Here is a 20927-nt window from a genome sequence, read left to right on the forward strand (position 1 = left end):
ATCTAATCTCTGACTGACATCCAGCTCTTTGCAGCGTGAATCACTGCCAACTGATTCAGATGATAAGCTAATTTGCAACAATTTGTTAATTTAGTTTGTGATGTGAAAACCGGAGAAGAAAAGAAAGAAGTAATCTGAATCAAGGCTCCTGGCTCAAATCAAACGTTGTGCCGGCTCAGTGTTACTTTAGTTTTACATATGTGCAGTCATCTCTGCCACTCATGTTAATGTAACAGCAGACTTTCTATCACTAATTATTATGTGAGAGATTATTGCCTGATAACTGCCTGAGACAGCATCTCAGGAGTGAATACTAATCCTGCTCTGCTGGTATGCCCATTAAAAACCATTATCTCTGTGTAAATCCTGAACCTTTTTCCTTAGATTATTAGAGCACAGCTCTGATTGGTTTATATGGTAGCTGTGTGACATTCTGGTTGAATGGAAAATGCAAAAGAAATTGGATGGTTAAAAAACGAACATGCCAATTTATTTCAGGTTCAGTGAATTCACACAGCCTCCTTGTTCTGGCACAGAGCAAGCATAGTGACATCCCACACACTAGCTTACCTCTCATGTAAAATTTACACAGTGTGCCAGCAGGCAGGGGTACAGCCACGTCTATTGTGTCACCGTTTGCTTCGGCGTGTATGGCTTTCAACACATATGTGCGAGTGCCAAAGAGTGCGCCTCTGGTCGTCGCTACTTGATGCCAGTATGCTCGCCTGAGAGGATGTTTTGTTAGTTTGAGAATGTGATGATGGATGTGCTTTTGTGGGAGCATCACATCCAGTCTAGCAGAGGGAAAATCAATAGTGGAAACAGTAAGTAGATTCTCATAATTCTCAGAAGGTCTAAAACGTGCGCAAGAATCAGTCATTTGTTTTTTTTCTGTCAGCGCTGCAGACATAAAGGGCTCTACAGTGATCAATTATCCGCCTGATGTTGTTAGCATACTCTATACCATTAGAGAATCGAAAATGATGACGATGCCTGCAGTGGTTATCAGTCTCCTTTAAGAGTCATTCATGACTTCACGGGGATTACTAAACCTGGATTAAACTCTTCCTTTCCTGTGTTGCACTTCAAACACATCTGAAGAATCACCCTGATGGAAAAATCAGAGCTCTGAAACGAGCCCGCTGACCTCATCCAGTGACTTCATGTGTGCTCAGCTAGAATTTCTAAGTGTGCTTTATATCAATACAATGATAACAAAATAAAACCGGCCATTCAATTTAAAATCAAGGTGTGTAAACTGTGTCAGGGCCAGTGAGGCGGGGCTACTATCTTCCTAAGCCATTAATAACTGGCTAAATTAGGGGCTTCATTTTGAGAGGATTCATTATTTATGTGGTTTTTAACATGAGCTAGCCTAGCAGCCTATTGTTAGCACCAGGAAACATTATTGATCAAACCAGTCAAGCAAAAACAGGCGCCATTGGTCACTGAAGGAGAGATGGAGGAGGTGGGAGGCATAAGTGCCCTGATATTCTTGTGAGATGAAGAGTGCATCTGTTAGATCTTTTAACGTATATCTCAGAGAAAGTGACAGGCTGTCTCCGGTGTACGTTACACTACCTGCACCTACATATAATTAATTTGCTACTCATTTGCACAGATCAATGCACTCTCCACTCACAGAGACTATGAAGTGCCTTTAAAAATGCTACAATGTTTTTGGGCCACGTTAAGCACCTACAAAATCTTCAAAAAGGTTTTGCATTCAATACCCAGTTATTTTGCTTGGGTGTTGTATCTGTCCAGGCTTACTTGCATGTCCTTTCTAGTTCTTTTTATACCCAACAAACAAAATTAAGTCCTATAGAAGCAGTAAAGGTGCACTTACTTTGTCACAGGACTGCACAAAATGCTCTGTTCTGTAAAAATGTTCTTTTCACATGATTGTAGATGCGCACATGAGCCAATTTCCTTTGACCTCATATTCAAGGTGGGTAGATTACAATCTAGTATTGCATTTATTCAACCATTTCCTAGTTGACATCCCTCGTTTGATCATTTTACACAATACCACAGGAAAGTTTTAACATAATCAGCAGAACATCACTCAGATATATTTATTGAAGCCATAATGTGCAATGATATTTTAGTAATGCAAGCTGGGTAGCTAATGCCTTGTTCTTACCTTTAAAATTATGAATGTTTTCTCAGTGGCTTTGGTTCTAAATGACCTGCCTTTCTTTGTGAAACACCTGCACATAAAGTGAAGCTCACAGTGATAAAAACATTTCAGACAGTACTTTTTAATTCGCTTCTTCTAATGCACCTTTATCTACCAGATTGTCAGAAGAGTTTGTCGTCACATACGGCAGACAACTGAATAACCAATCACAGCAAAGCAGCCCTCCTGCTGATCCAATCTAGCACCAACCAATTTGAAATGGTTTATGGCCACATGTCAGAATGACGCTTCCTTCTGGAAACTGTGTAAATATAAGTTCCCTTTTTCTTTTGGACTATTTTTCCTTTGCACAGGCAAATGCACATGCTGTTTTACTTTTATAACTGGCTGCTGATCAAAAGAAACTCTTCAAATGGCCCCTTTACTCTGCATGTAATCACCGGCTCCTTACAAAAAGATCATGTACAATCATGCCACTTGTTGAGGTGTTAATCGTTTTTATGCAGTGTATTTTTTTTTAATGCTCATGTGCTACTTGTGGTTTACAGCACCTTAGATTCATGGGAATAAAAAAACCTTTAGACATTACATATACCTGAAGCCACTTCAGCACCAGTGATGTAAGGCAGCAGGTAAGTTGGTTCATGCTGTGTACAGTGAATCAAGTCCTGTATTGCTGATTGCATTCCAGCTACTGATGACGCACACATTGTGCTTTCAGCCGGTAGGATTTCATGACGCAAACATCTTAAATTTTAAAATGAATGTCATTTGCGTCATTCAGTGCCTTTAAAAAGTATTCGCAACATTTACATTTATATGTTTTACTGCCTCACAGGATTGAGTCAAAGCTGATTTGTAGCCTTTTTAACAGAAGAAAAGTCCTTTTTGTAAGTAAAAAAAGAGAGAGAGAAAGAGAGATGTGTTTTTGAGGAAAGCTTTTAGTTGGCAGAATTACAGCTGTGTAATTCTCTTTCCATTTCTTAGAGGCTGATGTTCCTGTACTCCAAAGCATGTTCAGTGACAGGAAAATTGTGTCTTTTCCCTGACATGTGCTCATCAATCACATTTTCCCAAGTTTTTTTCTGGGATGTCCCTGTGTTTTTATTGTATGGTTTATGCTACAATACTGATCGAAGAAGGTGAAATCTTTTAAATAGAACCTAGTTTTATCTTTTTAACTATGTGCCCTTTAAAACCTTTGCACTATGTCTCTTCCCTTTGTTTGTGTATATTTGGGATAAAAGTCAAATATGTATACAGTGTTCCCCTGTATGTATAGCACTGTGCAAAAGTGCAAGGAGTAAAGAGTAAAAAATTTTAAGTTTTAACAATTTAATTGATTGTATTTAAAAGAAAAGTTGAATGGAATTTCTATCCTTTGTCTCATAAACATTTTTGATCTCGCAATCTCTTATTTTATGATCAGAACACCTTAACAGAGGTAAGACGAGAGAAAAAGAGAAAATGGGCTCAAGATTTACTCGTACAGAGGAAGATATCAGATTTCTTTAGGCTACACTGTCAGTGTTATTGACCATGCTGGCCGTATTCTATTGGTGCTTCTTTTTTGTCAATCTGTGGAAATCAGAGCGCAGTGGAGTGGGATGAGAAGGGCTACACACATCCACTGAGCTCTTGTGGTGTTGTGTGTGTTTGTGCTGGGTGCAAGAGCATAAATGAATGAATGTCTTTGCAGTAAATAGCCTGTGGATATGGCTATGTAGAGTGGGTGCGTGTATGATGTGTGGGTTGTTTTCCGTGTTGATGCTTTTAGCTAAAAACCTTCTGACATAAAGGCTAAGAGCCACTGATACCTCACCCTCTTCTTTGTCATAATCATAACTACGAAACACAAGCTCAGATCGGTGTATTCTACCTAAAGTACACTAGGTCACAAAATAAAAGTATTTCAGGTTGGAAAGCGTGTTGTTTTTCTTGTTTTTTTCCCCAATAACTCCTTTCATGTTTGTGCTCACTGCAAGAATCCTTTTGTCTGTGTATCTGCTTTTGTATCTTGTACCACTGCTGTAACACTTCTTTTGTATATGCTCTGGCTGTCATCTTTAACACTGCTATTTTTTCCCCCATACTGTATATTGCAGTAAAATGGAACTTCAGAGGTATTTTATATTAAATGCCAAAGTTAAAACACGCTTTCCGATGTTCAAAGTGTATGCATATGTGTGTGAATTCACGTTTAAGTAAAGGAGAAACTGTGTGTGTGTGTGTGTGTGTGTGTGTGTGTGTGTGTGTGTGTGTGTGTGTGTGTGTGTGTGTGTGTGTGTGTGTGTGTGTGTGTGTGTCAAAACAGTGGAATGAAAAGGGTAAATGCGATGTGATTGGTACCTGTGGGTGACAGAACGAACTCAATTTCCAATACAGCGGCTGAATGCAGCCAATCAGTGCTGGGCTGTTGTGTGTAATGGCTCTGGTGCCTTTGGGGACTGAATTCTTAAAAACAACCGTACCGGAGCTTCACTACCATCACTTCCTCTTGATGCTCAACAAAACAGGTACGTAAACAGACATATCCCAAAAAGTTGATTCTGTTCATCTATGCGCAACGTTTTCAGTGGAAGAAACGTTTCATCACTCACCCAAATGAACTCTTCAGTCTCAGCTGCATAATGACGGAAACTGGAACCACTGACTAACAACGAGGCACGAGCTCAGTTTAAAATGTAAATTGACAAGAACACTGATCCACAGTCAGGAATACTATTCACAGAAAATTGGGAAATGACTGCAATCACAGCACTGAAAGATCTACCCTTTTCTTAGTTCAGAGATGGCCGTTCTCTTTTCACATACGCAGCTTCCTTGACTTTCCCGCTCAAACCACCTTTTCTCCCCCGACAAGGATGTGACAACATCATCGCTAAAGGAGTGACATCTGGTCTGTAGGGGTTCAGGCCCAACAAGGCAGCTCTTCTGTGTTGTGCCAAAAGTTGCTTGGTATCCCCAAATTACGGCAATCTCCTCAGCACTTAATCGCGTACATCGTTTTGCTCTTGTGCCAGAGGACCCGATCCTCGGGGCAGAACAATTTTTGGTGTACTGTAGGGTGTTTTCAGGTTTGAAAGCCAGAAAAACATTGTGTTTTTGAGAAAAAAATGCATCTCAGCTGTTGCTAAAACTCCTGACACATAAAGGATCACTAATCTGTGTTGTTTATGAAGTTGAGGAAACCTGCAGAAACTGAAGAGGTCAGTTGAATGAGCGGCAAACTCTTTCTCCACTCCACAAACACTGTTTGAAAAACTTTCTGGAATATCCTTATCTGGATTATTGAGCAGGCACTGAAACAAAATATACACACTCAAATGCATAAACGTATGATTGTGATGGAAATGATGGTGCCAAATGAAAGATACCTCACCTACAGTCTGAGTGGCAAGGTCAGCAGTTAAATATGCTGGACAATAAGATTTATAAGCAGAGATTCACATTGAGCGTATGTTTGTAAAGACACTTTTGTCAGAACTCATACTCATACACTTGCTTTTGGGAAAATATGAAAACATCATATTGTGATTCAAGGTTACGTTTCCAACTTTTTATCAGAACAACAATCTTCTGCGAACCTTAACCAACTGCTTTGATTTTCTTAAACGATAATATAAAACCAAATCATGTTTTAGCTGTCAGGATGCATTTCTGTGAAGAAAACAATTTTTATTAATGCTCTGTGCAGCATGATGTCTTCTAAAACAGAGTTGCTAGTCAGCACGTAGCCGATCTTTCTACTGACCAGAGTTCTCGTCAACCCTCTCCTCCACAGTGTGCTCCTTCTGGTGAACCCACTCGCTGTTGCACTTGAAGTAGATTTGGGTGGCAGGTGTGGCCTTGCAGTACAGGTTAACAGGCTTGTTCTTGACTATGTAGGCCTCCTCTGGTTCCATTAAAAACACGGGCAGCGGCTCTGGGGGGTCTGAGGGGAACGTTTCTGGCAGCTCACCGAGACCAATGAAGTCATCCTCAACTGTGAAGAGAGAAACAAACGAAGAATGGTTAGAAGGAAAGAGAGGACGAAGTGGAGAACAGAAGCCAAAATCCCAAGACATAAAGTGGGAGGACGGGATGGAAGAGCGGAAAGCAGACAAGAGACAGTGGGACAGTATTATAACCACAGCCTTTGCATGGGATTATCCATGTGCACAGCACACAGTGAAATCCCTATCATTTGATATTTTGGAATGTTTACACAAGTGTATTTTAGAGCGCAGGAAATTCTGTGATTCCTCTCCGGCAATAAGACTGCCTCCTCGGTCTAACCACAATCAGCTACTGCTGAGAAGCAAGCACGGCAGAGCCAATAATGAGAAGCAGAGTTCAGAGGTCGACTCCGAGGAACTGAAATTATAAGCTGATCTATCCGTGTCTCCCATTTTCTCTCGCGCACACACGCTCTTTGCTTTTGTCACTTTCTCGCACACGGGCATGCGAGCACGCACACATGCTCCAGATCTAATGACCTCAGGCTTCTGGCCCATTTTATGCCATTCCTCGGATACTTCTGCAGTAGACAGATATGCTTCCCTGTAATTACAAGTCCCTTTCATCTCCCTGTCTTAAATCACATACACACAACTGCATGTGCATGCACACACAAACATGGAGGGAAGAAAAAAAAAAAGTGGCACAAATATATGGGTGTACACGCCCACCAAATGAGCCCAGCTAACTTTGTAACTCTTTGAAGAAGGAAGGATGAAGCCTATTGGCCATCCCATTTGTCACCTCCAGATCTGTTCTATTATTACCATCGAACCGGTAGACATTAATTATTCACAAGCGCGAAAGAAAGAAGGCAAAGTAATAGAGACAGAGTTACAGTGGGAAACATAAGGTGAGAGAGGGAGGAACACTGGGAGACACTCAAAGTAACTCAGCCAGACAGACATGGATTGAGTCATTGAAAGAGAGTTGCAGCAGACAGACAGTAACATAGCACAGGAGGACAGAAACAGGAAGGCAGACTGTTCAGATAACAAAATACTTTATCAGCCCATCAGTAATTCTTCCATGTCCTTCTATCTACCTATTTCTCTGTCCTGTGTGGACATGCTGGAGCCTGGTTGTCTGACAGAGGTTGCCTCTTGGATGCTTTGAGAGCACTAAATAATGTCTTGGCTGAGCAGATATCTCCCCATGATGTCTCCCTAATGTTATCTCTCCCTCCATACCTGCCACAGATTGAAGCTGATTGCTAGGAAATGAAAGGGCAGGAGGAGTCAACCAGAAAATGGCCAAAGCCACCTTCAGCAAGGCGGAGGAGGGGTCTGTCTCTGTCCTGTTATGATGCAGGTGAGGTCTTATAAGAACCTGTCCATTTACCATTTGCACATCCTGTTTTGTAGGTGTGTGATTGCATTTCATCAAAAAAGAGTAAGCTTGGATGTGTTTTTTATGGACTTCTAAGCTCCTGCTAATTGAATATAAGCTATAAGTGACCTTTGACCTTTGGGGTTTGTGTTTGTGTACGTGCAATAAAGAGCCACAACAAGACCATTAGTTGTTTTGATTAACTTCCATCATTCGCTATCAATTCAAGAAATAAGCTAAACATTGCGTGGCCTTTCCTCCCATGCATCTTTATGTACTGTAGGTGATGACTCTATAATGTACAAGTCTATTCAAGCAGACCTTGGCTTACACTGTTCTTTTCTGCTCTATCGTCCTCAGTCCACCCACATCCTCAGCCAGGGGACCCTGACCCAGAAACAGGCAAAGAGAGCCAAGGAAACTCATTAAAGACTGTGTTAGCCTTCTTTCACCCTCCATTCCTATTATCTCTCCATCTCTCCCTCTCGCTTCTGGCTCCGTCGCTCTGTCGAACTCTGAGGCAGCGAGATCTGAAACAGCCATGAAAGCGTGGCTCCCTTACACATAAAGAGACGCGTGTCTCATCTCCTCGCACACATACACCCAGCACAAGCGTTAATGTGCGCGAAGGCACGCACAAACTCGCTTACAGACATTGGACTTCATCAGCTTCCTCAGTGCAAGAAATAATAAATTCAAGTGAATGGAACTAGCCCTGCAGTGAAAAATCAGCCCAGAAATGGGGAAAAAAGAAACATGACAAAATGAAAGACCCTGACTCTTACCAATCATTCTGCTCCCCCTCAACACCCTGCATTAGTAGTTTTATGTTTGTGGCGTACATTTCCCGTATAAGAAACCTATACTCACATTCACTTCCCTGGACAGATTTGTTATTTTCGTTCTTTGAAATGTGACTGGAAAGCTTCTTCCTTGTCACCTACAGCCAGTGAAAGCTGGAAAGCAATGTGAGGCACCGTGCTGTAAGGCGCAAGTGGCTGGAAACTAGCATAGACCGAATGTACAGGTCTACAATGAGCAACCAGGGAAATTAAGAGGACGCATCCAGCGTCGGCCGAGTGCATAAACAAACTATGCACCTCAGTTCACAAAAAGTAGAAAATAAACAGACTGAACTGCAGGAACATTAATCAGGAACACTTGCTTTCTCTGATGTGCAAGGTTTGTTAAAAGGCAACATACAAGGGTCTATTTAAGCAACAACCTGTGTTGGGAGCAATCTGAAATTATATATAAGTGATAAAATTCTTCCTTTCATAAATGTGGGAGGACTTAGTTGGGTTGGGATTAGTCTGACTTGACAGTGTGGACTGATGCTAATTTGTTTTCATGCTTGCATAGTGGTGTGATGATTAGCACTGGTCACCTTGCAGCAAGAAGATCCTGGGTTTAAATCCAGTCTGGGGTCTTTCTATGTGGGCTTCTTCCCCAATTCCAAAGACATTCATTGGTCATTTTGGCTGTGTGTCTTTTTGTGTTAGTCCAGAAAGTGACCTGTCCAGGATGCATCTGCTTATGACAGCTGGGATGGGCATCCACCCACTATAACCCTGAATTGAAGAAGTGCAAGAAAATGGATAGATGGATTGTACTTGGAAGTTAGCCAGTTAATACGCCAGGTTTATTAACACCTCTAACCTGTTCATAGACACGATATGCTTGTGTGTTGATGTAAATTGTCCGTAATCTCTTTAAATACACTTTTTGAATCACGACTGTTTCATGATATAGCCAATTACTGATCCCTGTGTATCGCATTTTGTCAATCACTGCTTAACATCTCAGTACGTTCCACCTTTGCTCCCTCACCGAAACAATGCAGAGGGCAACAAAAGCTCAGACTTTTTCTTTTCCAGTTGGTGATAAAATAGTTTAGATGTTTAGGCACTGGCTTATTAAAAATAATGAGTGCTCGTGACAATGCACAGTTATGTTGTGTAATGGCAAATTGCATATTGCTTCTAAAGACCAAACATGCATTATGAAATACATTTTTAGTGTCACTGTCCTTTTAACAGGAACATTAATATGGCATGCCTCCAGTGTTTGATATGCAATATGGACTTTTCGAAGCATCTGCGATTCTGTAACTTGACTTTAATCAGAAAAAATCGAAATTGCTTTCATATCGAGTGTTTAAAATTTAATGAAATATGTCCTTGCAGCACTTTTATTCAAATTGTATTTTGCTCTGTAATTGGGGTAAGTTTTCCTAATGCATACTGTAACTCTTATTAGTGAATATTTTAAGACTCAAATTGAATATTACTTGAATTTTAGAACAATTTCACAACACAAGAACAAAAAGAATTTTGAAGACAAATGAGCTGCTAAAGAAAAAGAAAACCCTTAAAAATAAGTTTACTGGATGAATGGATACTGCCATTTTGCATCGTCAATGAATTTATTAGGTAGAAGGCACGCTGGTCTGGAAAATGGAAAGACAGATCAGAATTAATCGAATTAATCCGAGATTAGTGAGTGGGAGTGAAGCAAGATAAGAGAAGGTCTTGGCAGTGACTCTCTATTTTGGCTTGAGTTCACTCCAGTAACTGTGGGAGTGCAGCAATATTAAGGGATGTTTACATTTTGGACATGAACAAATCATAGTCAAAACAGGCTCATAGCACTGGCACAACAACATATATTAAGACAGAGTCCCTGAGATAAGAGGTACACTAAAAAAAGAAGTGTTGCATAAATAAATCACAGTTGCACAGAAAAGTGGGAAACCCACATCAGAGAAGAAAGAAAGAAATTCATAATAAATATGAGATCATATTTCGCAACTTCAATGTGGTCAACACTGAGATTTTGCAAACATGTGAGCACTAACCACGTGAAGTTGACCATTTTGGACATGTGATAATCACAATAACAATGTAGGATCAAGTGAATGCTTCAGTTACACAGGCCTAGAAAGCAGTTTACGACTTTATTCTTAGAACCATATCAGGTCCAATATGGCAAATGGTTCTAATGTAATAGAAGCACAACATAACAGGAGAAACCTCTATGCAGTAAGCGCTAAACAGATTGCAAAACCAGCTAAACCAAGAGTGACCAGTTTAATTAGCCAGTGTTTACTTTGCTGGTTATTATTTTGGCGAGTTGATACCGATATTGCCAATATTTTCTTTAACATTTTTTGGCTTAAAATCATGTTACATGAACATCAGTTGCTCATCCATTGCCCCTTTGACACACACGCACACAGACACACACACTGCAGGCACGTCATGGATTGACAGTTATATTGCAATGCTGCTATCAAACGTTGATGGATGCACTGGAAATGAGTTGGGGTCCAATATCTTGGGCAAGGGCAGTTAGCCATGGATCGAACCACCGACCTGACAGTGGATGACCTGCTCTCTCTCTCTTAAGCCACTGAAGTCACAAAAACTTGTAAAAGCTCTTGTTCTTTTAAATTTTGTGTTTAGGTGCCAGATGTAGCCAAAGTCAGTTCTTCGCAACAGACACTCTGGATATGTCCAAATCTGGAACCAGGGAGATTTGTGTGGATTTTCTACAGTGAGTAGAAGTAAATGGGATTTCAAAGTAAAACATTGAAACACAATATTACTACAAAATTTCTAGACTAGATGATAGGGCTTCAGTTTTCAAAAACCATTTCTGAAATGCTGAAAATACACTGAAAGGTGTTGTTTACTGATACAGGTGATACTTTTGAGTTTTACATAAAATAAATTCTCATTATACATCTAGAAAATAGCCTGTATTATGTACACTATGTTTGCTGCACATACTATAGAATGAACCGTTTTCCTGCACCGCATGCCTGGTGTGAATATTTGTAAGACCGTATATCTTATATCATATATTGCATGTGAGTGCTTCTGATAACAGCATTTCAATGCTGGGCTGTGACATCACCGTGCAAGATAAGCTGTCTCCATTTTATCTGTACTCAAGCTGATTTATTGTCCCAAAGAAAGCACTGTATCAGTTGGACAATGTTTCCCTTCCATCAGCGGTGAGTCAAGCATGAAAAAGAATGAACACCAACATAAACCTCCTCTCTGTTCATCCCCGTTTTATTCAGATTTGTCCACTCTGCTCTCCTCTCATTCCCTCTTGCCTTCTTCCTTTCACCTTCTTTTCACTCAGCCCTGTCATTCATGTATACATCCCTCGTCCAGATATAGAAAAAAGCTGGTTGGCTTGATCGCTGGACAAGGGTGGAGTTTTACTCGGCGGTGTTTTGCTACTTCGCTATGGGGAAGGACAAGAGGTGCTTTGCATCTGGGTGGTCAAGCAGAATAATAAACCATCCAGCTGTCAAGTCAAGTGAAGCAGGATAAGTAGACTGTCAATCAGATCTCCCAATAAATGTACTTTAAGCACACCTACCCATTATATTGAGTGAACATAAATCTATGGTAATGACTTTCCCCAGTCAATACTTGTTAGTATTGGATTAAGTAAAGACCCATACATCCCACTGGCTCAAAATCGATATGTATGGCTGTTGGTTTAAAAGCAAAATCCTTTAGAAGCTCCATGAGAAATGGGCAGAATAAGTACAGGCTTCCTTCCACTCTGATGTCTCTTTCCAGCTGAGTGCTTTATATACACTCGTGTGTCTACACACATTGTCTGCAGGGTCCCGTCTCACACTTGGCTGCGGCAGGTATTTATTGATTACTGTTAAGGGCCAGTGACCTCTCCCTCGCCCCGTCCTATCGGAGCCTCTCTGCTGAGGCATGCAAAGCACACTCATATATCATCTCTAGGGAATCCTACCATCACACAAACTAGCAGGGGAGGAGAAATGAAAAAAAAGAAAAAGAAAAACAACAACAAGAGATTCCCTAAAAGTCAGCATTGAGCTCAATCAGTTCACTGCACATAGTCATGTCACTGCAGGCTGAAATCACAGCGACCTGGAGGCAGAGTTCACGTATACCAAATAAACAGAATGAATAATTAAATGTGCTCAGTATAGCAAACCCCAATTCATGGGTTTTATCTTTACCGGCGCATGTGATGTAATTGGAAAAATTAATGCGCAAACTGAGTTCGGCCACTGTGGTAAAGTACAAACACGCAGCTGAAAAATACCGGAATATTAAAGAATGGGAGAAAAAGAGATGCACATGTAAAGTTTGCACAATAATCAGCTTCCTAAACTTTTCCACAGCTTCCTCTGTGACTTATAAGTGGCCAGATAGGTGGAGAATAAAAAAACAATATTAAAAAATGCAAAAAATAAATCAGCAAATGCTGATTGTGGTTTTTTTTTTTGTTGTTTGTTTGTTTTGTTTTTTGGGAGGACAGACCCACTTCTGTCTTTGTGACTTTGCACATGCAATCATGTCTTTCTCACTGTTGGCGTTTACATGTTCTCTCTGATCATTATCCCCGACCTTCACTTGGTTCTCTCTGGCTGCACTCTGGCAGGAAGCAGCTGGCGGTTGCCAGGGTCATGCTAGGCCTTGGTCACTGCCTGTCCAGTTGCATGATGGTGCCAGAAAAGACTAGGTCAAAGCATCATAATTATCAAGGTTCACCATTTCATTTTTTAAAGACATTTTCACTGCCCCAAAAACTATATTTTGATGGAATAGAAGACTAAATTGAAATTTTTAGATCAACACATTTTTAAATATTACTGCCTGTGGTTGAAAACACACTGTGTGCCAGTCAAGCAGTTAATCTGGTCAGACTAGCTGGTAATAGAAATGAAATGATGGATTGAAGACTAGAAACTGCTCTATGTTTCTCAAACCAAATGTAATTCTATTAATTAATAATTATTCAGTTACGTGATAGGAGACACTAAAGAGGTGAGAAGAAGCACGAGAGAAGCCAGAGACCTCGACAAACGAGATAGGTGAGCGATCTTTTTAAACTAAAGAAAGCAGTTTATTCAGTGTTCATCCAACGTCTGCTTATGAGATTTTTCCCTTTACAAGTGGGAACATGAACACTGAAAAGTAACTAGGAAAAAACAAGGAAAAAAACAAGACAATTAAAATTTATGTGTAAAGACCAATAGTTTCAATTCAGTGAGCAAGTGGTTGAATTGCTTTGATGCATAAACGAGTACGACTATTGGCAATTAAAGCCCATTTAGATGATTTATGTTTCTCCTCTTTATTCTTTTATAATGTTTGAGAATGTGTTTGCATTCACACTTGTTGTCTTACAACCTTAAAGTTGCCATTAACTTAATGCATGACCAACATTTTACATATTTAATTTCATTTTGGGGTGTTATTTTAGCTCCCCTATCCTTATGTGTCACATTCTCTGTTTTTCTATTGCTTTTTCTAAATGTTTTTTTCTCCTCAGTCTCCTGCAGTTACGATTACCTTCTCATTGGATACAATATGCTCCCCATCCACCCCCCTTTCCCTCCCGCATGTGCTCATGGATGAAAAGTCATTTCGGTGCTTGATTGGAGAATGATGCTGCTACTTAGAGAGTCAGTCCATCAGCACTGAGGGAGGAGAGCGCAAGGAGACAGAGAAAAGCTCTGGAGGAGAAGTGGCTCCCTGGGGCGTTGTAGCTGTGATGGGTGAGCTGTCAAACGCCCCATTGTCCAAATTACCCAGCAAGCACCATGCCGCCACCCAGGACTAATTTATGGTGCAGCAAGGCACGGCACATACATTGCTTTCTGAGTTTACGGGAGAGAAAAAGAGAGGAAAAAGGTGTAAGGAACAAGTGGGCTGTTCAACCTAACCCATTCCAAAGAGGTACAGCGGGGGTTCAAACACAGACAGTACAACACAAACCCCAATTAACTTCACACAGGATGGGTATTTGCCATCTTTATGCTTCAAGTCCTCAATGACAGGTGTCAATATGAATATGTGTCATGCTCCCGCACCTCCATGCCCACCCACAACTCGAGCACTTGCATTCACTGATGCACAAACACTTAAATGATGTTTTAAAGCAGCCATTGCATACATAAGCCCCATTGCTTGGCTTCACTTGCAGACATAACGACTGGTCCTTTTATCACAAAAATGGCAAGCCTATTCACTTGTCACATGTCACACCCCTGGGTGCCCGAAACCAGACAGGGCCATCACCCTACCCCATACTGACCAGCGGGCCATGGAGTGGAGCTGTGCTTGTCAGAAGGAGACGCGCTGCACTCTCTGACCCCTCACTGTGCCCAACGCCTTGATGCGATGCCTCTACTTGGCTAATTGGCCCATAGCAGTAGGCAGCCTGTTTCTGCCACTAGCAAAAGGCCAAAAGGGCAGACATACAAACAAAAGATGACAACAGATGCACAGGATCATCTCATTAAAAAAAAAAAACTATGATCAGAATAAGCTACACAACTTATCAACAACATAAACTCTGGAGAAATTAATTGTGCATGCAAGAAAGTGTCAGCAAAATAATCTCATTTACATTTGTTTTTGCATTTGACATTTGGGCATTTGTTTTAAACGTAGCCATAAAGCGGTTCAGAGGATTTCTCAAATACCTCACATCAGCTTTAGAAGTGGTTTACCAATGTACCCGTGTCTTCAGAAAGACAGTGAGAGAAATCTTACGCCTTTCACCACCAGTGTAGACTGTCTTCACACTGGAGAAGAGCTGCTCATCAAAGAAAATTAACAGTAACAAACTCATTTTCAGCACTAAATTAGACTCCTGAAAAGACATGAGTACCGACAAGTAGAAGCTGCCAATCTGCTCATGAGCTACACTTCAATATTTGTCCTGTGTATATCAAAACATACATACATCTGCTATACATGAATTAATTACTCTTATGGCCTTTTGTTACTTGCATGTAAAGCTCAAGAATTGTCCATTTTTCAAACTCCTTCAACCTTGCCTTAGTGTAAAGCCATTGATAATTTGGACATATGCATACAAAGAGATTAGTGTGATTTCAGCAGATTTTTGAAAGCAGAGTGTTTATTATACCATGTCTTTCTGCTTTGAATTACACCGCTCCTCTACTGTGCAGCAATCAGCCGAAGATGACACGTGACACTGCAAATACATTCAAAAGTTCTGAGTGGAGGACTTCTAAATGTAAATCATTTGTATTATATTATATAGACATTAAGACTCAAATTGAATTTTTGTGTATTTTTCTATGGATTCACAAAGCAATAGCGGTACCATTGATACAAGACAGCAAGGTTAGAGAAGACATAACAGCGATATACAGGTGTAGCGATGAGGATCGTAACTGCGTAACTACATAGAATCAAGACAAGGCAACCATCTCATCATTTCTCAGTGATGTGTTCTCATTTTATATGCCTTCCTCACACATATATTCTAAAGCACTCGAATGTCCAACCTCACAAAAATCCCTAGCAGCACTTTATCTGAAGGACATTACAGACTGGAAGTGTGTCAGAAAGTGTGAGACACCATCCCCAGAGCATAGTCTATTCTGCACGTCTGTCACAGAATCTGGCTGCCTGCTTATTCCTCTGAGATGCACGGGCACATAGAGCCCTCATGCCCACATCAACCTAAATCTTATTCTCACCATCTCGTCAATCAAACTGCAAAGTGAGAAACCATAAAGAGACATACGGTGCCTTGAAAAGTTCTCTCTCTCTCTTTTTTAATGTTCTCTCCACAATTGTGCCTTCTACTGTGTTCCCAGGCCTACCGCTGAGCTGAGGATTTGTGTATTTTGACCTGCAGCCATCTACTAAAGACCTCAGATATGATGGGAAATGAGAAGATCAGGATTTGTTATGCGCCGTAATATACCAAACATGGGTGTATGCTCTAATGCGGGCTTTGATAGTCTAACCATGGGTGTGTATGTGGGTGTGTTTGTGTGTGGAGGGGTGAAGTATGCGTTTGCATGTGTGTACATGTGTCTTTGTGTGATGGCTGAATTAATGTGACAAGGCAGATGTAATGCAGAATCATAAATCTTAGCCCCGGGATCACTAGAGGGAGAGCAGGAGGTGATATATTAAAGGGCAGAAACGCGCACACACCCACACGCACAAATGCCGCCGTTATGATGCTGATAATAAAAACAAGAAGCCGACCGCAATAGCCAGCTAATAGACATGACTCCGCATCTAGGCCTAAGGGCGATGACATGCACACACACATGCAAGTGACACCAGATACACACCGAGAGCACAAAACACAAACTCTATCCGCTTTTCCAGCAATTTATTATGCCGCTTTGGGCCTAACAGCTCAAGTGTTAGATATGGCTGTAATACTGTTAAAATCTTAATACTGTTACACAAGCTCGCTGTTGTACAACATGCTAATTCTTTATTTACAGTGCAGAGAGCATTAGATGGCAGTAAAAAAAAAAAATTGCAACAGTGCTTCTGTCGAGAAAACTGCAACCACTCACTTTATCAAAAACACAGATGAAGCCAGCAAGTGTTACTATAAGTTCTAAAAAGCCTCAGTCGCAAAAGAAGACTGACCAGCTGATCAGTTATCAGAGTGTGTCCCAACAGTCTGCTCAACAAAATCTGACAGCTGTCACCATCGACTCACTTGCTTTTATGCTGTAAAAAAGTATTAGCCACTACAAATCCATCTTGTGCTTCCAGATACATGACTGCCTGATCCAAAGACAATAAATGTCATTCACTTATAATATAAAGGCTGATTTTTCTATGTTTCAAGCTTTATTCCTATAGAAATATCTATAAACTATATAGATAAACTATCTATATTATGCACACATACAGTAGGCTGGTTTAGCTACGAACACAATCCCCCTCTGAATTTAAGCAATAATTAATGCATTTCTACTTTTCTTCAGCATTTCTGACAACAATTCATATTCAACTTGAATTTACAGTCAAAAACTTACATCTCAGCAGGCCTGCAGCATATTTGCTCTTCCACGTAGATTAAGCGTGTTATTTTAAAAATGCTGAATTCGTTCGAACAAGAGGAGCTGCACAGCAACACAGTCAGAATTGCAGCTTGTTTGGCTGCTTTACAAATAGTTCTGCGGTGCAGAATTTTTCCATTGTATTTCCGTACCGCTAGTGTGTCCTCCTGCATGCTTATTTAAGGGTAGCCAGGACGCTTGCTGGGCTTACGCCTAAAAAGAAAAGGGCTTTGTAAGCATTCGAGGGTAATTGCACCACGCTGGTTTCTGCACACAGGCTACATTACATACATGTGTAATTACTGTAGGATTGGTGACTGTGTAGTTTTTGGGTGTGCCAACACCCATTAGCTCACATGCACTTAGATCCATTTGGACTCCCTTACATGCAAAGCCCTGGCAAAATTGGTTTAAACAGCCCATGATGATTATGAAAATGAATCAGCCCATTTCATACTGTTCCATTCCCTTGCAATAACATCTTGAATGATCCTCTGTATCCTTGCTTACTCAAATATCAAGTAATGAATCATTTCTATACAATCCCTGCCTTATGATCCAATGAATGCTTCTATAGGTGGTAGAGCAGGCTTAAAGATGGAGTGACAGTGAGGAATCTGCAGTAATTATGGCGCTACTTCATTGTATAACAGACACAGACAAAAGTGGACATGTGATGCCAGTGCTGCACACTCATAAACCATGCCACTATGCTGCTATGACCCTGACCAAACCTGGTATCACAGGATCATATCCTGACTGCTTCCATATCCGGCTGAGATAGATTGCAGTTCACATCTGGAAACAGAGTGCATCTGAAATATATCTTGACTGACTACTTCAGATCAGATTCTGCTGCCCTGGTCAATTTTCATTTTGATTTATTTATTTATTTCACTGTGAGAAGAGAAACTGCATACGGATTCAAACCAACCCAGACAAGTTTCCATAAAGCCAGAAGGGAAAGTTTGAGGGAGAAATATGAGATTTCAAATCAAGATGTGAAAATAGAGAATGAAAAAAAGCTAACTAAACGCTAAGACTTTAGTTTCTCTGCTTGGGAACTATGTCTAATCACACAAATGTGACAAGACATCTCACAGAGATGAGACCCATCTCCATATGGTGGTCCCATGCACCTTCAACTATATGAGACTACATGTCGTATCTTGACAAGTATGCTTGTGTTTAGAGTCGTCCACTTTTGACTCGAGCTACAGATACAAACCCACAAGCGCGGAGACACATGTAAGTAAAACAAGAATAACGGCCAGAGGCTCACAGGTATTCGATACATGAAAATATTATGAGGCATTTGCTATTGCCTTCGGTTCTGAACCCAGTTGAACATCTATGGGGAATTTTGGACTGGCTTGTTAGCTTCGTCCTCCGCCGCCATCTAAACACCAAGCAGTACTTCACTAGAGCTCCAAAGACTGAAAGTGTTCTGCTGGCAGCAGAATAAGAAATGATCTATTCCACTGAAACACTGTACATAAACAAGAACACGTAACAGAAATAACACACTGCCCAGCAACCTGTGTTTCACACACGCGCGTGCACGCATACACACACACACATACACACACTCACTCACGCACAGACATCACACCTGTTAATGGATGTGTTAAGAGGAAAAGACAGTTGGTAGGAGGGCAGGCAGATATTTGGTGCGTGTTTGTTTCGTGTGAGTGTGTGTGTTTGCGTACGTGTATGTGTGTGCGATGGGTGGCGGTGATGGAGGTGGGGGGGTGACTCCATTAGGCAATCACACACCCTGCTCCGCTCACCAGGGGACTACTGTCAGCCTGTGATTTTGCCCTGTACCCCTCCCAGCTCTCTGCTGCTCACTGCTGAAATAGGTCAACCACATATAATGGAGGGGCAATGAGGAGTAAGTATGCACTCCCCCAAGCCTCCATCTCCCCATGTCCCTTTACACTACCCCACCCGTTGCTTCTGCCATGCCCGCAATAGAAAAGCAAGCCATGGCACCCCACAGACAAGCAGAAACCAGCTGGGGAGAGAAAGCCAAAGACAGCCACAACATGCCGACCTCGCAGCCACAACACTCGTTTACACAGCCACGCTTGAGCAGAGCAGATTCCTGGCATCTCATGTGGAATACGCACATTTACGAGACAAATCTGTAGCATTGGCTTAAAAAGTTAATCTCTGCAAAATTAAATGAGAACGGGGAGGGGAAATGGGGAAAAATCTAATAATGGATATTGTGTGTATTGTGTGGAAATGTTTGCAAACACAAGACGGTTCATCACTGTCACTCCCCAAGGAAGCACGAGACTGAAAAATATCTTTACAGGGACTGCATTATTTCAACATTAAGTTGGCAGTGAATTTAATGGTCATGGGGAGCTTGTGAAAAAGAAAACTTGAATAATGTCTTCTGTGGCTCTGGGGAGATTTTAGCCAAGTCTGAAAAAATAAATCAAGTGGAAGCATCCAGGTATCACAGCCTGGAAATTTACAGATAATGTCATTCAACATATGAGTTGAATTATGTGTTGAATTCATAGACTGTAGATAAAAGATGGATGTAGGCACTCTAAAGTCACTGACTGGATCTTGAAGTCTTTAAGCTGAGCATTTGGAAGCGTCTGCCCAAAGCATGTGGACTAAAACTGGTCAAATAATGCATCTCTAAGGCACCTCTGTACTGGCTTTACTTTTCAGATCAGGAAGCTACATCAGTCTTCTAATTCTTTATTACCAAACTCTCATTTGCAGATCTATTTCAAAAATGCTGGTAAAATTGAAACCAAATAAGTTAGAGCAATAATCCTTTTTACCATGCAAAACTGGATGAGTATATCACACATTCAATGTGTCCCAGACTGTTGTTTTCTTCTACTAACACAGAAATTTTGCAGAACTCAAGCGAAAAGTGAGAGCAACAACAAAAACTTCATAATCCAATTATAGGTGCTTTATTGATCTAATCAGCTGTTCACAGCAGATAAATTATACATCATCAGGTTGTCAGGATAGACCATCACGTGTTTTTGTGCGTACAACTAACTGTAACAACAGAAAAGTGATGTAATTTTCCCAGTAAAGTAATATTTAACTTTATACCTTTCAGTAAATACAGTTCCTGGGACACTATCAAAAATTGTACACAATATGCATTCTTCTTGCCATTTATAAAAACGAGAGTATGTCAAAAATGAAGCCATGCACATACTCAAAAAACAATTTCTGTGCTTTGAAGTGATTTTGTGCCATGTCCATTTACAATTTTGAGGGATACAACTTTGACATTTCTGTATCTAGAAGATATGTACAAAAGGAATTTTTCAATTTCTTTGAGGCTTTTTGCACTTTTCAGCAATATATTTAGTTACTATGGACGTATTACAGATGTACATGACTAACATTTGGGATACAAAGGTTGCATCGATGTATCGCAAGCTTTTTTTTAGAAAAGGATACTGAAGCAAGTAAAAATGTAAAGATAAGCTTTGGCAGACTTGGTATTTTGTAGGCTTAAATATCTATCCTGACACTTGTCACCTTGGCTTTTTAAAGCTGAACGTGATGAGTGAGAACCTGAGGACAATGCATGGCCCTACA

General features: G+C 40.7%; 1 protein-coding gene across 3 annotated transcripts in view; it reads right to left on the reverse strand.

Moving 5' to 3' along the window:
- unc5cb (unc-5 netrin receptor Cb) overlaps positions 1-20927 on the reverse strand; it is a 125871-nt gene that overhangs the window by 55273 nt on the left and 49671 nt on the right. For all 3 annotated transcript variants that reach the window (XM_086300742.1, XM_086300741.1, XM_086300740.1), the window contains exon 2: positions 5898-6128. In XM_086300742.1, the coding sequence (XP_086156868.1) occupies positions 5898-6128 (231 nt within the window). The remainder of the gene's footprint in view (positions 1-5897; positions 6129-20927) is intronic.

The sequence above is a fragment of the Aulonocara sp. 'chitande type north' Nkhata Bay genome, linkage group LG7 (assembly GCF_057382095.1).
Source record: "Aulonocara sp. 'chitande type north' Nkhata Bay isolate Kocher_YH1m ecotype deep benthic linkage group LG7, A_spYH_male_GT1.1, whole genome shotgun sequence".
NCBI classification, from domain to species: Eukaryota; Metazoa; Chordata; class Actinopteri; order Cichliformes; family Cichlidae; genus Aulonocara; species Aulonocara sp. 'chitande type north' Nkhata Bay.